The sequence below is a fragment of the Vulpes vulpes genome, chromosome X, assembly GCF_048418805.1.
Source record: "Vulpes vulpes isolate BD-2025 chromosome X, VulVul3, whole genome shotgun sequence".
Taxonomy (NCBI): Eukaryota; Metazoa; Chordata; class Mammalia; order Carnivora; family Canidae; genus Vulpes; species Vulpes vulpes.
The window spans coordinates 89412935-89428502 of record NC_132796.1 but is presented as its reverse complement, the minus strand read 5'-3'; the positions used below and the strand labels follow the sequence as shown (position 1 = coordinate 89428502).

General features: G+C 36.8%; 1 protein-coding gene across 3 annotated transcripts; it reads right to left on the bottom strand.

Annotated features, from left to right (window-relative positions):
- Window positions 1-296: 296 nt before the first annotated feature.
- MCTS1 (MCTS1 re-initiation and release factor) lies at window positions 297-14986 on the bottom strand. 3 transcript variants are annotated; one of them, XR_011998224.1, is made up of 7 exons: window positions 14628-14957; window positions 13317-13469; window positions 12695-12792; window positions 8417-8550; window positions 5610-5677; window positions 4080-4367; window positions 297-2968 (listed from the first exon to the last, which is right to left on the bottom strand). XR_011998224.1 is itself a non-coding variant. In XM_026017886.2 (6 exons), exons 1-6 carry the CDS (start codon window positions 14636-14638, stop codon window positions 4286-4288), a joined length of 546 nt encoding a protein of 181 aa, XP_025873671.1. In that variant the 5' UTR covers window positions 14639-14986; the 3' UTR covers window positions 297-4285. The 3 variants fall into 3 exon arrangements, 2 of the variants coding, with proteins under 2 accessions (XP_025873671.1, XP_025873670.1); XM_026017886.2 differs by having other exon boundaries at window positions 297-4367; window positions 14628-14986; XM_026017885.2 differs by lacking the exon at window positions 14628-14957 and adding an exon at window positions 14009-14280 and having other exon boundaries at window positions 297-4367.
- Between the last annotated feature and the right edge of the window lie 582 nt (window positions 14987-15568).

Here is a 15568-nt window from a genome sequence, read left to right as displayed (position 1 = left end):
ATCTTTTATTTCTCAAAGTGTTCAAGGATAAAATTTGGTATCCTTTCAGTTTTCACTCCCAGAGGCAAACATTAATAGTACTAAGTAGTTTGGATGAACGGGATATTACTAGGAGAATTTCAGTGAATCATCTCCAGTCTATTTTCCCATACATAAATTATAACCTCCAAAAGGCCATCCTTTTAAGCAAACCAACCAATCCACCAACCAACCTGATTGCCTAATAATCTCAACACAGATTAAAAACTGGTTCTCAGTCACATTCATTCACTCCTGTTCTGATGGAATTGTAGTCCTTTACAAGTACTTAATTAGTTTTAATATAATATTAAACAAATTAGTGTTATAGTTCATTGTATGTAGTCATTCTTTTACCTGCTATAAAAAGTATAATAAAGTATAATACAAAATATAAAAACATAATACAAAGTATACATTCACATGCATCAGTCTCCATGTTGACAGGCATGATTTCTTTAGGAACTATTGCTGAGAGACTAGGATATTAAGAACAATTATATATAATCTAATTTTTACTACTGTAACACAAGTAATAACATTCTAAACATAAGTGTTCTGAAGGGCTTTCCAAATATATGTTAATGGCCTAATTCTTACAGACTATAACTTGAATAAGTTTCTGATTGCTTGAGACCTCAGAAGTGATGGTTATATTGACATATGATGCATACATTTTCATTTTTTCCTTTTATTATAAGTCAGTTCTAGTGGATACTCCTAGAAATTGGAACATTTTGAGTTTCCTGAAGAGCCTTGAGAGATATGTTCTCAAAATTAAGGAACCTAGATAAACAAAGTTAAAATATTTACCACATTTCGTTTGGGCATACATTCATTTCATGTTCCCATTAACATATAACTGCTACATGATTAATATTCTCATGAACAACAACAAAATACTTATTGTAAGGAAATACCTGTGCAAATTGAGTCTTTTGCCATTCTTATATCTTCTGAAGTACTATGCTTAGAAATATTGTATCCTTAGTAGCTAATTTGTGTACGAGGAGGTACTTGACCAGATATAATCATTATTTGACAAATGCCATATGACCTTCTGTTTGGGGACTATCAAATCCCTCAAACTGGAAACGTTCATGACAACCCCTGGGATAAATCCAGCTGCCTGTTTTGGGTCCAGAACATTAAAAAAAAGAAAAAGAAAAGGAAAAATGCAGCTGCCAAAAGAACACCACCAAACCACTATAATAGTCTGCTAGAAGAGGGTTGATCAGGCCTTTATATTACAGCACAATGGGACAACCATCTGAGTTGGAATGCTGAATCATTGCAACTCCAAGACATCTGGATGTTTTTAACCTTCTCACATTGCATACGATCTAAGGAATTTTTTTATATTTAGCTCATGTGTAATCTGCAAATGTTGGTGACTGAAATTGTGGAAAAGCATTAGCAACTTCCCAGTGGCTTTATAAATTGGTATTGGGCTGTCACCATTACCCAGATTTTTTTAAATGTAAATTTACTCACTAGCCTGAAAGCTCCTTAAGGGCAAGGGCCACTTGTGTATTGTTTATCTTTGAGCCTAGCAGGTATGTAATAAATGTTCATTGAGCTGAACTGATCTTGGCTAAGTAAGTATGTGTCAGATACACAGAAATGGCTAGATTGTAGGCTAGCTTGACATAAAATTAATTTTGAAACTAAAAATGAACTGAAGACACATTGCCTGAGAGAAAACAGACTCTCCCTGTATTCCTACTCTCTGGAATGTGGGTAGACTAGGTTTCCTTTAAGCATTAAGACCTCAAGAGGCTGATATGCTAGTTTAACCTCTTTGAATTGGCTTTCCTGCATGACCTAATGTTTAGAAACTGACCAGGCTCCCAGTGTAGAGTGATACCCCTGATTAACACCATGACCTGAGGCCTCAGACCCAGGGGAAGGAGAAAACATACATATTTAGTCCACATCACCAAGGCAACAGAGTCACTGTACCTCAGCATAGTAGGAAAAACAAGCACAGATGATTATGTTAAATATTTTTAAAGTGTTCCCTACACCCACTGTTAACAGTGGTTAGAGACATAAGGATAAATTATTTCAGAAACCAGGCAATTAAATGTTTTAACTTCTCTAATATGTGTGTGCTTTGTTTCTCATTGCTAACACTCCACAAGCAATCTTGGTCAATTAACATTAACCTAGTACCAAAAATAGAGGCTCAAAGTTTGGTTTTGACATCAATGACTCAGATATTCTCTTTTTAAGAATATACAGTGCTACAGGCCTCAAATAGGGTACCTCATCCCTCAAATGGAGAAACATCTGAATTTGAAACCAGTAAGTCATCATAAAATGAGACTGATGAAGAAACCTACCCTGAAAGATGATTTATAAATGGGTTACTGATGAGACTATTTATACTTTATCTATCAGGAATAAATAGTAAAAAGAACAATATACTAGGTTGTAGAACATAATTGTCATGACAAAGGAAAATATTCTACATAGAACTTAAAAAAGGATATGGGAGTAAAATATCAGGGTGCCTCCAAAATCTCGGAAAGAAAGACTGTGGCAGACATAAGCATTCTAATTAATGAAGTAGGAAAAATTCTCTAAGCCTTACACCAGCCCAGATGAAATACTCCCTCAAATTTCAACCTTCCTTTACCTCTTTCTTATCCATGTTCACCAAGGAACTCCCTGTTCACTAATTGTGTACCCTAAGCAGACTTATCACTATAAATTAACACATTTACATTCTAATGTGGGCCTCTCCAAGTCTTAAAAGTTTCATTAGTGGGAAAGTTTCTCAGACTGAGAGCCAGACCCCGGATCTACAACCTTCACCTATATCTTTGGGGACCAGCTACAACAGCCAGCCAAATGGTCTCTCTCTTTTTACTATCCACCCTCACCTTTCTCATCAACTTCTAACTGTAATACGGATCACCACAATCTTGTAAATGTCTGTATCCATCTGAAAAATAAAATCACATATCATATATTTGTAAACAACCAAATTAAATGGCTGAGACACTAAAACAGTAAGGTCATTAAGAACAAATACCTATTGTCGCTATATAAATTCCCATTTAATTATCATTTAATCTCCAAAACAGCTTACTGTTCTTACTGATACAGGTCCATGCCATTCATATGCCATTTATGATAGGAGATACACGTTCTTTGGGGAATACAGTTCTGGGCATCTGTGTAGTATGAGTTTACCCAGCTTCAGGACAGGGCATTAAATAAATTCAACCTGAATCAAGCCTATATGTTTACGGGTTGTACAGAAGGCATAAAATTAAGTTAAATTACTTTATGATACAATTGACAAAATCCAGGATGTGGGAGAAAACACGAAGACAAAACAACCAGATAGCTTCAATCATTAATTTAAAGGGGAAAAGACAAAGGAAGAACTTCTAGCTTAAGAGAAACAAATAACCACCAAATGCGATATATGGACCTTGTCTGGTACCTATTTCAAGCAAACCAATGGTTAAAAAAACAAAAGAGGCAATCAAGTTCACTTGTCACATATCTGAACCAGATATTTGATCATATTAAGAAAGTTAAATTGTTTAGGTGTGATAATGATATTTTAGGTGTGATTATAGTTTTTTTTTAAACCACTTATATTTTAAAGATACATATTAAAATATGGATAAAATTATATATCTGGGACTTGCTTCAAAATAATTGGGGAATAAAGGTGAGAAGGAGTAAAGGAGATACAGATGAAGTAAGATTTACCATGAATGGAAGATGGGTGATGGATCCAGAAAAGGTCCATTATACTATCCCCCACATACTTTCGGATATGTTTGGAATTTTCCATAATGAAAAATTTAAAAACAAAAAAATTAAAAACAACAACAAACAAAATAAAAAACACACACAAATCGAAGGGGCATTTCTAGGGATAATGGGAGAAAATTCCCAGTATAGCTTCCAGCCCCAAAAATAGTCAGACTCTCTGGGGCTCAGCCATATACTATCAAGTTCATTTACCAAGTCCTACCCTTCATTTTACATCATTAGCCTAAGAAAAGACATCAAGTTGTCTGAGTTTGATTACTTACCAGATACCTCTTAATGTCCAAGTTTGCTACCCAATTTTAACTTGACTTTAAGAAAAATTAAAATAATTTTTGAAGCTAACAGAATTTTAGCATCTGTTGAATTTATTCAGCATAACCAGAGGTATTGTCTTCATGCTGTCACCCACAGACACAAACACAGATACAGCACAATATCCATATTTAGCCAAGTGCATTCCTTCCGAGGCTCATTTGTATGTCTTCATATGCCACAGCCCATCATTTAAATAATGGATATTTTCAATGCCAATTCCTTTGTTGACTTTCTCACTGTAGAAGGAAAAAAGCATATAAACATATTGTTATGAATTTTTATAGGCTTACTTATGGTAAATATAATTCAAAGTGCATTACTATTTTGCAATTATTGAGCCACATGTAGGGAATTTATTTATATTACATTAACATTATTGACTACATTAAGCTACATTACTCTGCTGCAGTTCCTGTCTTAAAAATGATTCTAGTGATCTAACTAGTGAGTCTATAGAAACAAAGTCATGATGTCACCATACCAGGAGAACACTAAAGTGTTACATTTAGCAGTGAAACAAAATTAATAGGAGTAATTTGGTCATCAAATGAGTTCCAAAATTTTTCAGTATATTGACTATATTTTGGTAATATACCTTTAAGATTTCCTTAATATTCTATACCACCAGGTAATAATAGAAAATAAGCACTGTGTGGTACTGAACTATGTCACTGTTTTAAAAACTAATAGGGCACCTGGGTGGCTCAGATGGTTAAGTGGCCAACTCTTGATTTTGACTCAGGTCATGATCTCAAGGTCCTGGGATTGAGCCCCACATCAGGCTCCGTGCTCAGTGGGAAGTCTGCTCAAGGATTCTCCCTCTCCCTCTGCCCTTCCCCTTACTCTTCCTCTCTCTCTAAAAACAAACAAATAAACAAATAAGCCTTTTAGCAATTAAAACATAGGGCGCCTGGGTGGTTGTTTGGTTAAGTGTCTGCCTTCAGCTCAGGTCATGATCTCAGGGTCCTGGGATCTAACACCACATCAGGCTCCCTGCTTAGTGGGTAGCCTGCTTCTCCCTCTCCCTCTGCCTGCCCCACCCCCGCTCATGCTCTTTCTCACTCTCTATCTCAATAAATAAATAAGATCTTTTAAAAAATTAAAAAATAAAAAAAAAAAACAGGCAAGCATCTTTCCTCCCACCCAATTTAAATCATACTAAATAAAAAGTTCCTAAAATACCACATACATACATACATATAAAACAGCTGTGTTGGCACACGGTTCTTTTCAGAATGCTTAAGAAAGAATGCAATCCCAGAGACTTAGGAAGCCATTGAAACATATTTTCAAAAATCCAGGATGAAAAATAAAATCACATATTTTCAATGGCTTCCTAAGTCCTAGGAAAAATCAGAAATGATGCTTCTGTGCTTAAATGTTTGTAAGATGTGGTGTGAATGAAAGCAAATTTCACCTGTAATTCTGCGTCGGTGACCCAGATCTCAAAAGCTAAGGGGGCCTAACATGAGACTTACATATCTTCTGCAGACATCTTCATGACTCCAACACACAGAGCATGCTGTTTTCCTTCTGCCATAATTGCCTGAAAACACACAGCTAAGAAAACTATATATCAAAATGCCTTGGAGAGGGGATGTCAAACAATGATCACATTACTAGTTAAGACACTTTGAACCCATCTTGTATCCTCACCCAGACCATCAACACTCCTTGAGGACAGGGACCTAGCAGAGTCTGTAGGTACACTGTAAATATTCAATAAATGCCTAATGAATGAATCTAATAATAATTCCTGGTTTTTAAGTTAAATGTTAATACTATAACCCAATGCCAACAAAACCAAAATAAGTCATGCAAAAAGGAGAAAAAATTTCTTGCATGTCTAAATTAAAAACTGAAATAAACAAATATGAATTGTTCTACCGTTTCAATCACTGAATGATGGCTTTATGTAATAGAAACATTAAAACAATAATTATATCTCCAATCTGTCTTTAAGAACCCCAAGTAAGTTTTAACCTTTCTAGAATGACCAAAATGTTCTTGATTATCATTTGAAGCGTTCAGGATATGAAACATTGCAGTACATTTACAAAGTAAAAGTTCAAGGGTACATGGGATCTCTCTGAACTAGTTTTGCAACTTTAACTATAACTATCTCAAAACAAAAATTATTTAAGAAGCAAAGGTTGAGGTTCTGGGAAAATTTTTCCATTTAAGGGAAACTCCAGGACTATCAACCTACAACACTTAGAAAACTCATAAACGTAAAAAAAATGGGACGCCTGGGTGGCTCAATGATTGAGCATCTGCCTTTGGCTCAAGTTGTGATCCTGGGGTTCTGGGATTGAGTCCCACATCAGGCTCCACGCGGGAAGCCTGATTCTTTCTCTATCTTTGCCTCTCTGTCTCTCATGAATAAATACATAAAAATCTTTAAAAAAAATAAACATTAAAAAAAAAACCTGTCCTCACAGAATACTGTCCTCCCTTTTCTCCACATCACTTTCAATTCATATTCATTCGATGTTCCAAAAATATTTGAGCACCTATTATACGACCAGTATCTATGTCTGTTCCTAAGATATAAACATATACTTTATACTACCCCTTAAACATAACTGCCACAAGAGGATACTGTTCTTTCGAGTACAAGAAACATTTTAAAACCCACTCCAATGGCCTTTGCACTCCAGTGATTTCCCCATTCCAACCAAGTATCTTCTCAACCTGAAGCAAATGGCCACTTTATCTATGACAAAAGAGAAGATACCCTCCTGTCCAGATAGTTGACAAAAACCTTTTTAATCTAGAATATAGCTGCCCACTGCTGTAGAAATGAAAATAACCCAGTTATTTAGCTACATCATGAGTTTTAAGGGCTATCTGAAACAAACATTTCTCCTTTTTTAAAAGATTTTATTTCTTTATTCATGAGAGATACACAGAGAGAGGCAGAGATGTAGGCAGAGGGAGAAGCAGGCTCCTCTCAGGGAGCCCAACATGGGACTCGATCCTGGGACAAGAATCACACCCTGAGCCAAAGGGAGACGTTCAACTGCTAAGCCACCCAGGCATCCCTTAAACTTAAACATTTCTCTTTGGGAAAATATGTTCTGAGGCCCAAATAGCCAACTTAAAAATGAACTTTAAAATAAAAGTTGAGAAAAAATAAATAAAATAAAATAAAATAAATAATAAAATAAAATAAAATAAAATAAAATAAAAGTTGAGGGATCCCTGGGTGGCGCAGCGGTTTGGCGCCTGCCTTTGGCCCAGGGCGTGATCCTGGAGACCCGGGATCAAATCCCACATCGGGCTCCCGGTGCATGGAGCCTGCTTCTCCCTCTGCCTACGTCTCTGCCTCTCTCTCTTTCTCTCTCTGTGACTATCATAAATAAATAAAAATTAAAAAAAATAATAAAATAAAATAAAAGTTGAAGGATGCCTGGGTAGCTTAGCAGGTGGGCATCTGCCTTTGGCTCAGGTCATGATCCCGGGGCCCTGGTATTGAGTCCTGCATCGGGCTCCCTGCATGGAGCCTGCTTCTCCCTCTGCCTGTGTCTCTGCCTCTCTTGGTGTCTCTCATGAATAAATAAATATTTGTAAAAGTTAATTAATTAAATAAAAGTTGAGAATGGGCACCTGGGTGGCTGGCTCAGTGGTTAATCATCTGCCTTTGGCTCAGGTCATGATCCCAAGGTTCTGGGATTGAGTCCCGATTCAGGCTCCCTAGGGAGCCTGCTTCTCCCTCTGCCTATATTTCTGCCTCTTTCTCTCTGTGTCTCTCATGAATCAATAAAATCTTTTTTAAAAGTTCAAAAAATAAATAAAAATTTAAAAATCAAATAAAAGTTGGGAATTGTCCTTATTTCCCTCTAACCACTTCTAAACTCTACCTAGTACCAAAGCTCTTTTCCCCTTTGAGTGCTTTTACTCCAGTGTATATGGGTAAGCCAAAGGTAAAAGTAGCAAGCTGATGTCCAAAGAAGTGATCCAATCATATCATATATATCCTCTCCATTAATAATCAAGTTTTATACTGTGTCCTGAGTCAGATCACACTAGGCCGTAACTGGGCTGAAATGCAGCCAGAACTCTTTTAGTTGTTCCTATTTAGCTTCTAAGATGGGACACAATTTAGTCTCAAGAAATGATGTTATTTCCCACACCTTGAAATGTAACCAGAAAGGTATGAGACCACAGTAACAGTAACCTCCAAAAAAAGTACATCTAGTCTTCTCTTGGACAATAGATCTTTCAGTAATGACAGAAATACTTTGAATACATTTTTCAGCAGTTATAGCCTTGGGAAGGATACAACAATTGTATCTACTGCAGCAGGGTAAAGTTTAGCTCCAGGAGAAGTTAAGCCTGGACACATGATATTTGCTCCACTGAGTACAAATTTGATGGCTCCTTTATCAACTTGCTGGTGTGGCAGGATAAAAGGATCTAGAAGAAAAGAAATACATGACATAAATTAATGAGACTAATGACTCCACAGAAAAAGGCAAAGGACATGAACAAATATTTCTCCAAACTACACTATTCTGACAGATGCAAAAGAAAACTGAAACACCATCCTTCACTTATCAAATTGGTAAATATTTTTAACAAAAGTAATTCCCACTGCTAGCAAGAGTGTAGGAAAACTGGCATTCTTATACACTGCTAGAAGGCTTAAAATTGGGTACAACCTCCCTTTAGGACTACATCGCAACATGTATCAACAGCCTTGAAAAGGTTCAAATTCTTTAACCCAGTATTTCTATTTCTACAGCTTCATCCTAAGAAAAAATTAAAGATATATAATATATTTAGGTAGAAATATATTAATTGCAGTGCTACTATTTATAACAGAAATAAATTAGAATCATCCTAAATGTCCAACAATAAAGAGGTATATGACTTAAGGTATATCTATAATATGACTTAAGGTATATCTATAATATATATATAAAGAGCCATATTTTTGGAGACTACATAATACCCTGATAAATGTTCATAATATAAAGTTAAGAGAAATAAACAATAAAAAAACTACCAAAGAGATCAGTGGGTGCTAGGGGTTGAGGGGAAAGGGAAGAGGAAGAGGAAGGGACAAAGAGGTGGAACAGAGGATGTTTAGGGCAGTGAAATTATTTTGATACTATGATAGTACATAGTGATATTATAACAGTGGATACATGACTTGCATTTGGCAAAACCCACAGAATGTACAATGCAAAGAATGAACCCTAATGTAAACTGGACTTTGGTTAATAATACTGTATGAATATTGGTTCATCAATCATAACAAATGCATCAATATAAGGTGTTAATAACAAGGGAAGGCGGTAGGAAGTACATGGGAACTCTACACTGCTCCATTTTCCTGTAAACCTGCAACTGTCCTAAAAAAAATAAAGTCTATTAATTAAAAACTATTTAACAGAGAGCCCAATTTAAAAAAGAAAAATGGGGATGCGTGTGTGGCTCAGTAGTTGAGTGCCTACTTCTGGCTCAGGTCGTGATCCCAGGGTCCTGGGATGGAGTCCCACATCGGGCTCACCATAGGGAGCCTGCTTCTCCCTCTGCCTATGTCTCTCTCATGAATAAATAAGACCTTTACCAAAAATTTTTAAAAAATAAAAAAACAAAAATATATGCATTTATACACACACACACACACACACACACACTACAGGAAATAATTGGATAGAAATATGTTAATATACTATCCATGGTTATCTCTAGGTCATAGAAATACAGGTGATTTTATTTCTATATTTTCCAACTCTCTAGAATGAACATGAATTCCTTCCATAATCTCAAAAATGTGTGTGTGTGTGTGTGTGCATGTACTAATAGTTCATAATCTAAGAATTAAAGGATCCCTGAAGGATTCAAAACAATGACTGGGGTGGAAACTTTTTAGACCTCTCAGGGCTTTCTAGGAATAATAATAATTGGTAAAATTTATTCACTTTAATATCTTACTACTAGCTCTCCCACTAGTCAGAGAATAAGTTAGTCTTCTTCCTAGCAAGATTACAAATTAATTTAAACATGGCTCCAAATTAAACATCTTATTGAAAACAAAGCAGCCTGAATGAATGCATTCATACATAATTTGTTTTCTAGTTCTCCATCCTTATTAATAAGTGTCCTTTAATAATAATGATGATGATCCTGATCATGATGATAATAATATATAGTAATAGTGGACATTTATTGAACAATTACTACATCATTACAATGGCTATCATATATTGAGCCATTACTGTGTTCCAAGCAGCACGTTAGATGCATTATATGCACAGTCTCATTTAATCCTCACAACTCTGGGAGATATAATATACAATATACCCCTTTTCTTAAAGATTTTATTTATTTATTTATTTATTTATTTATTTGAGAGAGAGCGCACATGTGTGTACACAGGGGAGGGGAGAAGGAAACAGGATTTCAAACAGATTCCACCACAGAGACTCCTACAGGGACAATATATCCATTTTTTTAAAGATTTTACTTATTTATTCATGAGAGACACAGAGAGAGAGAGAGAGAGAGGCACAGAGACACAGGCAGAGGGAGAAGCAGGCTCCATGCAGGGAGCTCGACCTAGGACTCGATCCCAGGACTCCAGGATCATGCCCTGGGCTGAAGGCGGCGCTAAACCGCTGAGCCACCCGGGCTGTCCAATATATCCATTTTTTTAAAAGATTTTATTTATTTATGACAGACACAGAGAGAGAGAGAGGCAGAGACACAGGCAGAGGGAGAAGCAGGCTCCATGCAGGGAGCCCCATGTGGGACTTGATCACAGGTCTCCAGGATCACACCCCCGCCTGAAAGCAGTGCTTAACCGCTGGGCCACCGGGGCTACCCTAATATATCCATTTTAAAGACAAGGAAATCAAGCTTAAACAAGTTAAGTGACTTGACCTGTTTAAGTGGCTTCACAAAAGTGACACGCACTGGGAATCAAACTCAGGTGTACCTAACTCCAAATATGCTTTTACCACCATATTACCCTGCTTCCTACATATCAATAACTTCACAATGTTCTAAAAGGTTGGTTCTGAGCAAATTATTATTAAATAGGAACATCTTTCTCTTCCAACTTATTATGCAAAGGCTTAACATACAGGAAAACCATAAAATAGTTCAATGAACACTTGGACAACATCCACTTAGATCAAACAACTATTACCCCTTTGCTCTACTTCCTTTATCTCTATTTATACACACACATTTTTTGTCTTTCACCATTTGAAATTTCAGACATAACGCTTCACCATAAGTACATCACCTAAAAATAAAGTCATTCTCCTACATAACCACAATACTGTCACCATACCTAAAAATTAACAATAGTTCCACAATATCCTCTTATAGCCAAAGCATATTCAAATTCCCCCCCAAGAGTCTAAGAAAGTGTTTTATATCTTTTGAGGCAGAGGAGGAGGGCTTGAATTTTGTTTTTCTTTCTTTTTTTAAAAAAAAGATTGTATTTATTTATTCATGAGAAACACACAGAGATAGAGAGGCAGAGACACAGACAGAGGGAGAAGCAGCCCCCATGCAGGGAGCCCAACATGGGACTCCAGGATCATGCCCCAGGCCAAAGGCTGCGCTAAACCACTGAGCCACCCAGGCTGCCCTTCAATTTTGTTTTTCAAACCAGTATCCAATCTAGTTTCATGCAATACATTCAAGTATTTTGTCTTTGTCCTGTTTTAGTTGAGCAGGAATTCATGTCATCAAAATGTCCTACTATCACCAAATATTTTCATTACTGCTCTAGACCTCTGGCTCCACTAGGTAACTCAAAATTGATCTCTTCTTACCAAAAACCAAACTCATTAAGTCACCACTACTACAGAGCCCACCAGTCACTCCCTTTCTGCCCCTTAGCTAGAATGTCAGAAATATACTGGTTTGAGAAGGAGAAACTTCTTTTTTTTGAGAAGCAGAAATTTTAACTTCACAGTTGAAAACCTCTTGTGCATGAGGATTATATCTCCTTTGGACTTTATTTTGTAATGTACTCAATATAACACACAAATGTAGGTATGTAAGAAACATTATTGTGTTTTATAACACCTGACCTTGGCATTCAACTAACAATAACTGGGACTCCCACAATTAGCCAATGCTTTCCCTTATACAGTGTTATCTCTATGAGGCAAATCTAGATATAAATTTAAAAGAAGGAAGTACTTACCGCACTTATCACAGTTTGTGAATATATATTCGTGTAATTATCTAATTGTCTATTCTTCCAACTAGACTGTTAGCTTCATAGGGACAGGAACAATGTCTGCCTTTGTTTTTCATCATATTCTCAGTACCTAGCTCAGTGCCTGACACATAGTAAGTTCAACAAATATTTGCTGAATGAATGAATGAATGAATGAATGTTTTTTCTTAGCCTTTCTGGAATGTGTAATGAGAGAATTTGCGATCTTAAGATTTACCACAAGATGGGGATTCATTTTAGTTTTATATTCCATATCACCTAGCATTACTAAGTTAACTACCAGAAATCACTTTAAAAACTCTTTTTATATCTTTCCATATCCTCAAATAAATATTTTCCAACAAGACTTACATTTGTGAAGTAACCTTAGGGTTGGATAAAAAGGCCCTTCTCTTTGTCTAAAAAATAGTAATTCTCCATTTACTGTAAGGATTTCTATATGTTCATGGCTGTAAGACAAATGTCATAAAGTAGCAAGTTAGATATTTTCTTTCAAAAATGAATATGCCAAACATCCTTCAGGTAACAAAAAATATGAAACATACATATACAAAGATACAGTAACCTCTTTTTAATTTAAATATCCAGGCAAAAAAATTGTTTAAATCGTTTCACCTATCATACCCGTCTAGTAGAGAAAAAAAATGTCAATTTTATTTCACATTTTATTATTTTAATTTCATTGTTAGATAATTCAATAAAACAAATATCTACAGAACAATATGAAATAAAGTCTGAATAAAAACACTTAACTCTTTGATAAAACAATCAGCACACAAAGCCATATTTTTCAGGAACACAGAGAAACACTTGAAAATACAAATATTGATGTTTTAGAGTTATTCTATTTATCTACTCCTGTAATTAATCTACCGATGGTTAATGTGAAAATAATTCCATTTATAATGAGTGCAATCTAATCATACAATATTCAGCTACTCTGAGCTTTACATAGAGAAAAATAAAGACTTACCATCGTACTATTTTGACAGGATCTTTCTTAGGCATGATTTGATTAAGCCATGGTTCAATACCTGGAAATTGTTCTATCAATTGGTTCTTAATACCTTTTATAACTGAGGTTTTCAACTGGATGCAGTTGGACACATTTTCTTTTTCATCAAATCTGTCAAATGATTTTTGCAAGAAAAAAAGGCATTTCTTAGCAGACGTAACAAAATAGCTAAAGGTATTGTTTTAATTGGTCATCTATTCCCAAGTATTTGGATGTCTAAAATAACTATGAAATAAATTCTTTTAATAACATTTCCCTTTAAATTCTATCCAGCACAAAATCAGTGTCTTAATACAGTATTAAAACTGCCATGTATACACAATGGGGGGAGGGCAGGGGGAGGATATGAAGTATATTTCACATTATAATCTGCAAATAGCTACACAAATAGCTTTCCTGGAAAACCCTACTCAATTCTACCCAGAAGAAACAGATTCCCACCTATAACAAAACCCGTGTGAAAAAAACAAGAGTAAAACAGAACAAAAAACCCTCAGGCGCTGAGACACAAAAACACCAACCCAAATATAACACAGAAAATTGGCCCTTCTAGGCTATGTAATCTGCTGAGATTTTTTTTAAAGTGATGATGACAATGTTTTCTAAGATCCCTATTTATTTTTGTTCAAAATGTCATGCGCAAAACCCACCTTCCTTTGCCCATGTTCCCCCTTTGCTTTTTGCGTCTACCAAGTCTGGAAGGTAAACCCACCAGGTAGGTTCTCAAAGAATTTTTGTCTTCCTTACACTGAATAGCCTACGGGGCAATCACGCTATTTTCAAGACAAGGTTAATCTGGCAGCTAGGCAATAGGCAGGACAGGCCGCTTGCTTCCTGTCACCCAGACTCCTTCACTCTCATGACCCAGGAAGTCAAGCCTTCCCTTATTCAGTTCATAACTAATAAACATATGGCAGTGAGTGCAGGGCTCTCCTCTCAGCTAAAGAGGATAGATCCTTAAATCACAGTGCAAGGATGTGATTGGTAGAACCCTAGGAACAGGGATAGGATTGGGAGAGGGGGCAAAAAAGAAAGAAATAAGGAAAAAGAAAATGAGGGTCGGAGGATCAAAACCCGATTGAAGATTAGGGATAGAAAGGTTACAGTGTTGCAAGCTGCGAGTGAGAGCACAGTACTACAGAAAACCTTAGGGAGACTTGATGGTAGGGGCGGGGGAGAGAGAAAGCGGATCTTTGCTCTCGCCCTCTGCCCCACCCCCACCCCCACCCCCTTTGTGAGCAGCCGATTGAGGCCACAGCATGTCCTTACTTCTTGAACATGATCCAAAGTGAAGGGGGCGACGATAGGGAAGGGCTCGGATGGGGAAAAAACTGAATTAGGAAGGGGCCAGCAGATCTCTAACACGAGGAAGGCCGGCACTGACAGTCGGAGCTGTGTCGTTATCCGGAAAGGAAGCCAGCCAGCCGCACTTTACGGTTCTCGGTGAAATTTGACTACTTCCGCTCCTCTGAACACGTCGGCGCTTTTGTCGGCCCTTTTCGGGCTACCGAGTCCCCTCCAGAGAGGAGAGCTGGCAGGGCGGGACTAGAGAAGGGAAAAGAGATAGAACAATCATTCTAGTTGCAGGAAGAGAAGAATGAAGGGGGTGGGGTAGTCGATCATATGGCAGTTGCGTCAGTTACGGGTTCCTCAAAGGGTCAAGATTATTCCGTGTTTGGTTGCTATCTGCTTTTTGACTTAAGCAGTCTTTCGGTAGGAACGATTTTTGTGTCCTGAGACAACCAAATGGATCGGTGCTTACCGACCACTGTGAACCCAGGCAAGCCTCATAGCATCTTATTAATGTATTCGTGGGCTTGCCAGGTTTAGCAAGCAAAAATACAGGACATCCAGTTAACTTTGAATTTCAGATAAGCAATGAATTTTTTTAGTGTGACTACACTTCGTGCAATATTTGAGACATACTTGTATCTTTTTTAAATTTCCATGTTTTCTGAATGTAATTGGGCGTCCGGTATTTTAATCTGGTAACCACATTCACCGGTCACAGTGAGGTGCCCCCATAGAATTATCCTTTAGGTTGCTGTCCCCTGCCTCACCACCATACCTATAAATTGGGCTGTAACTCAAGGGAAGTAATTTCCCTGACGATAGAACGGCCTCTAGGCAAGCAACACAAGACTAATCTGATTGAAGAGATAACAGTTAAAGAAACACCTTTTACTAGTATAATTTTAAAAAGAGTGAAT

What these genes read in the sequence shown, in the direction of transcription:
- MCTS1 (XM_026017885.2), bottom strand. An exon ending in CCTAAGGTTACTTCACAAAT is followed by an intron (nt 8,551 to 12,694) that starts GTAAGTCTTGTT and finishes CTTTTCTTCTAG; the next exon opens with ATCCTTTTATCCTGCCACAC. An exon ending in AAGATGTCTGCAGAAGATAT is followed by an intron (nt 4,368 to 5,609) that starts GTAAGTCTCATG and finishes TTCCTTCTACAG; the next exon opens with TGAGAAAGTCAACAAAGGAA.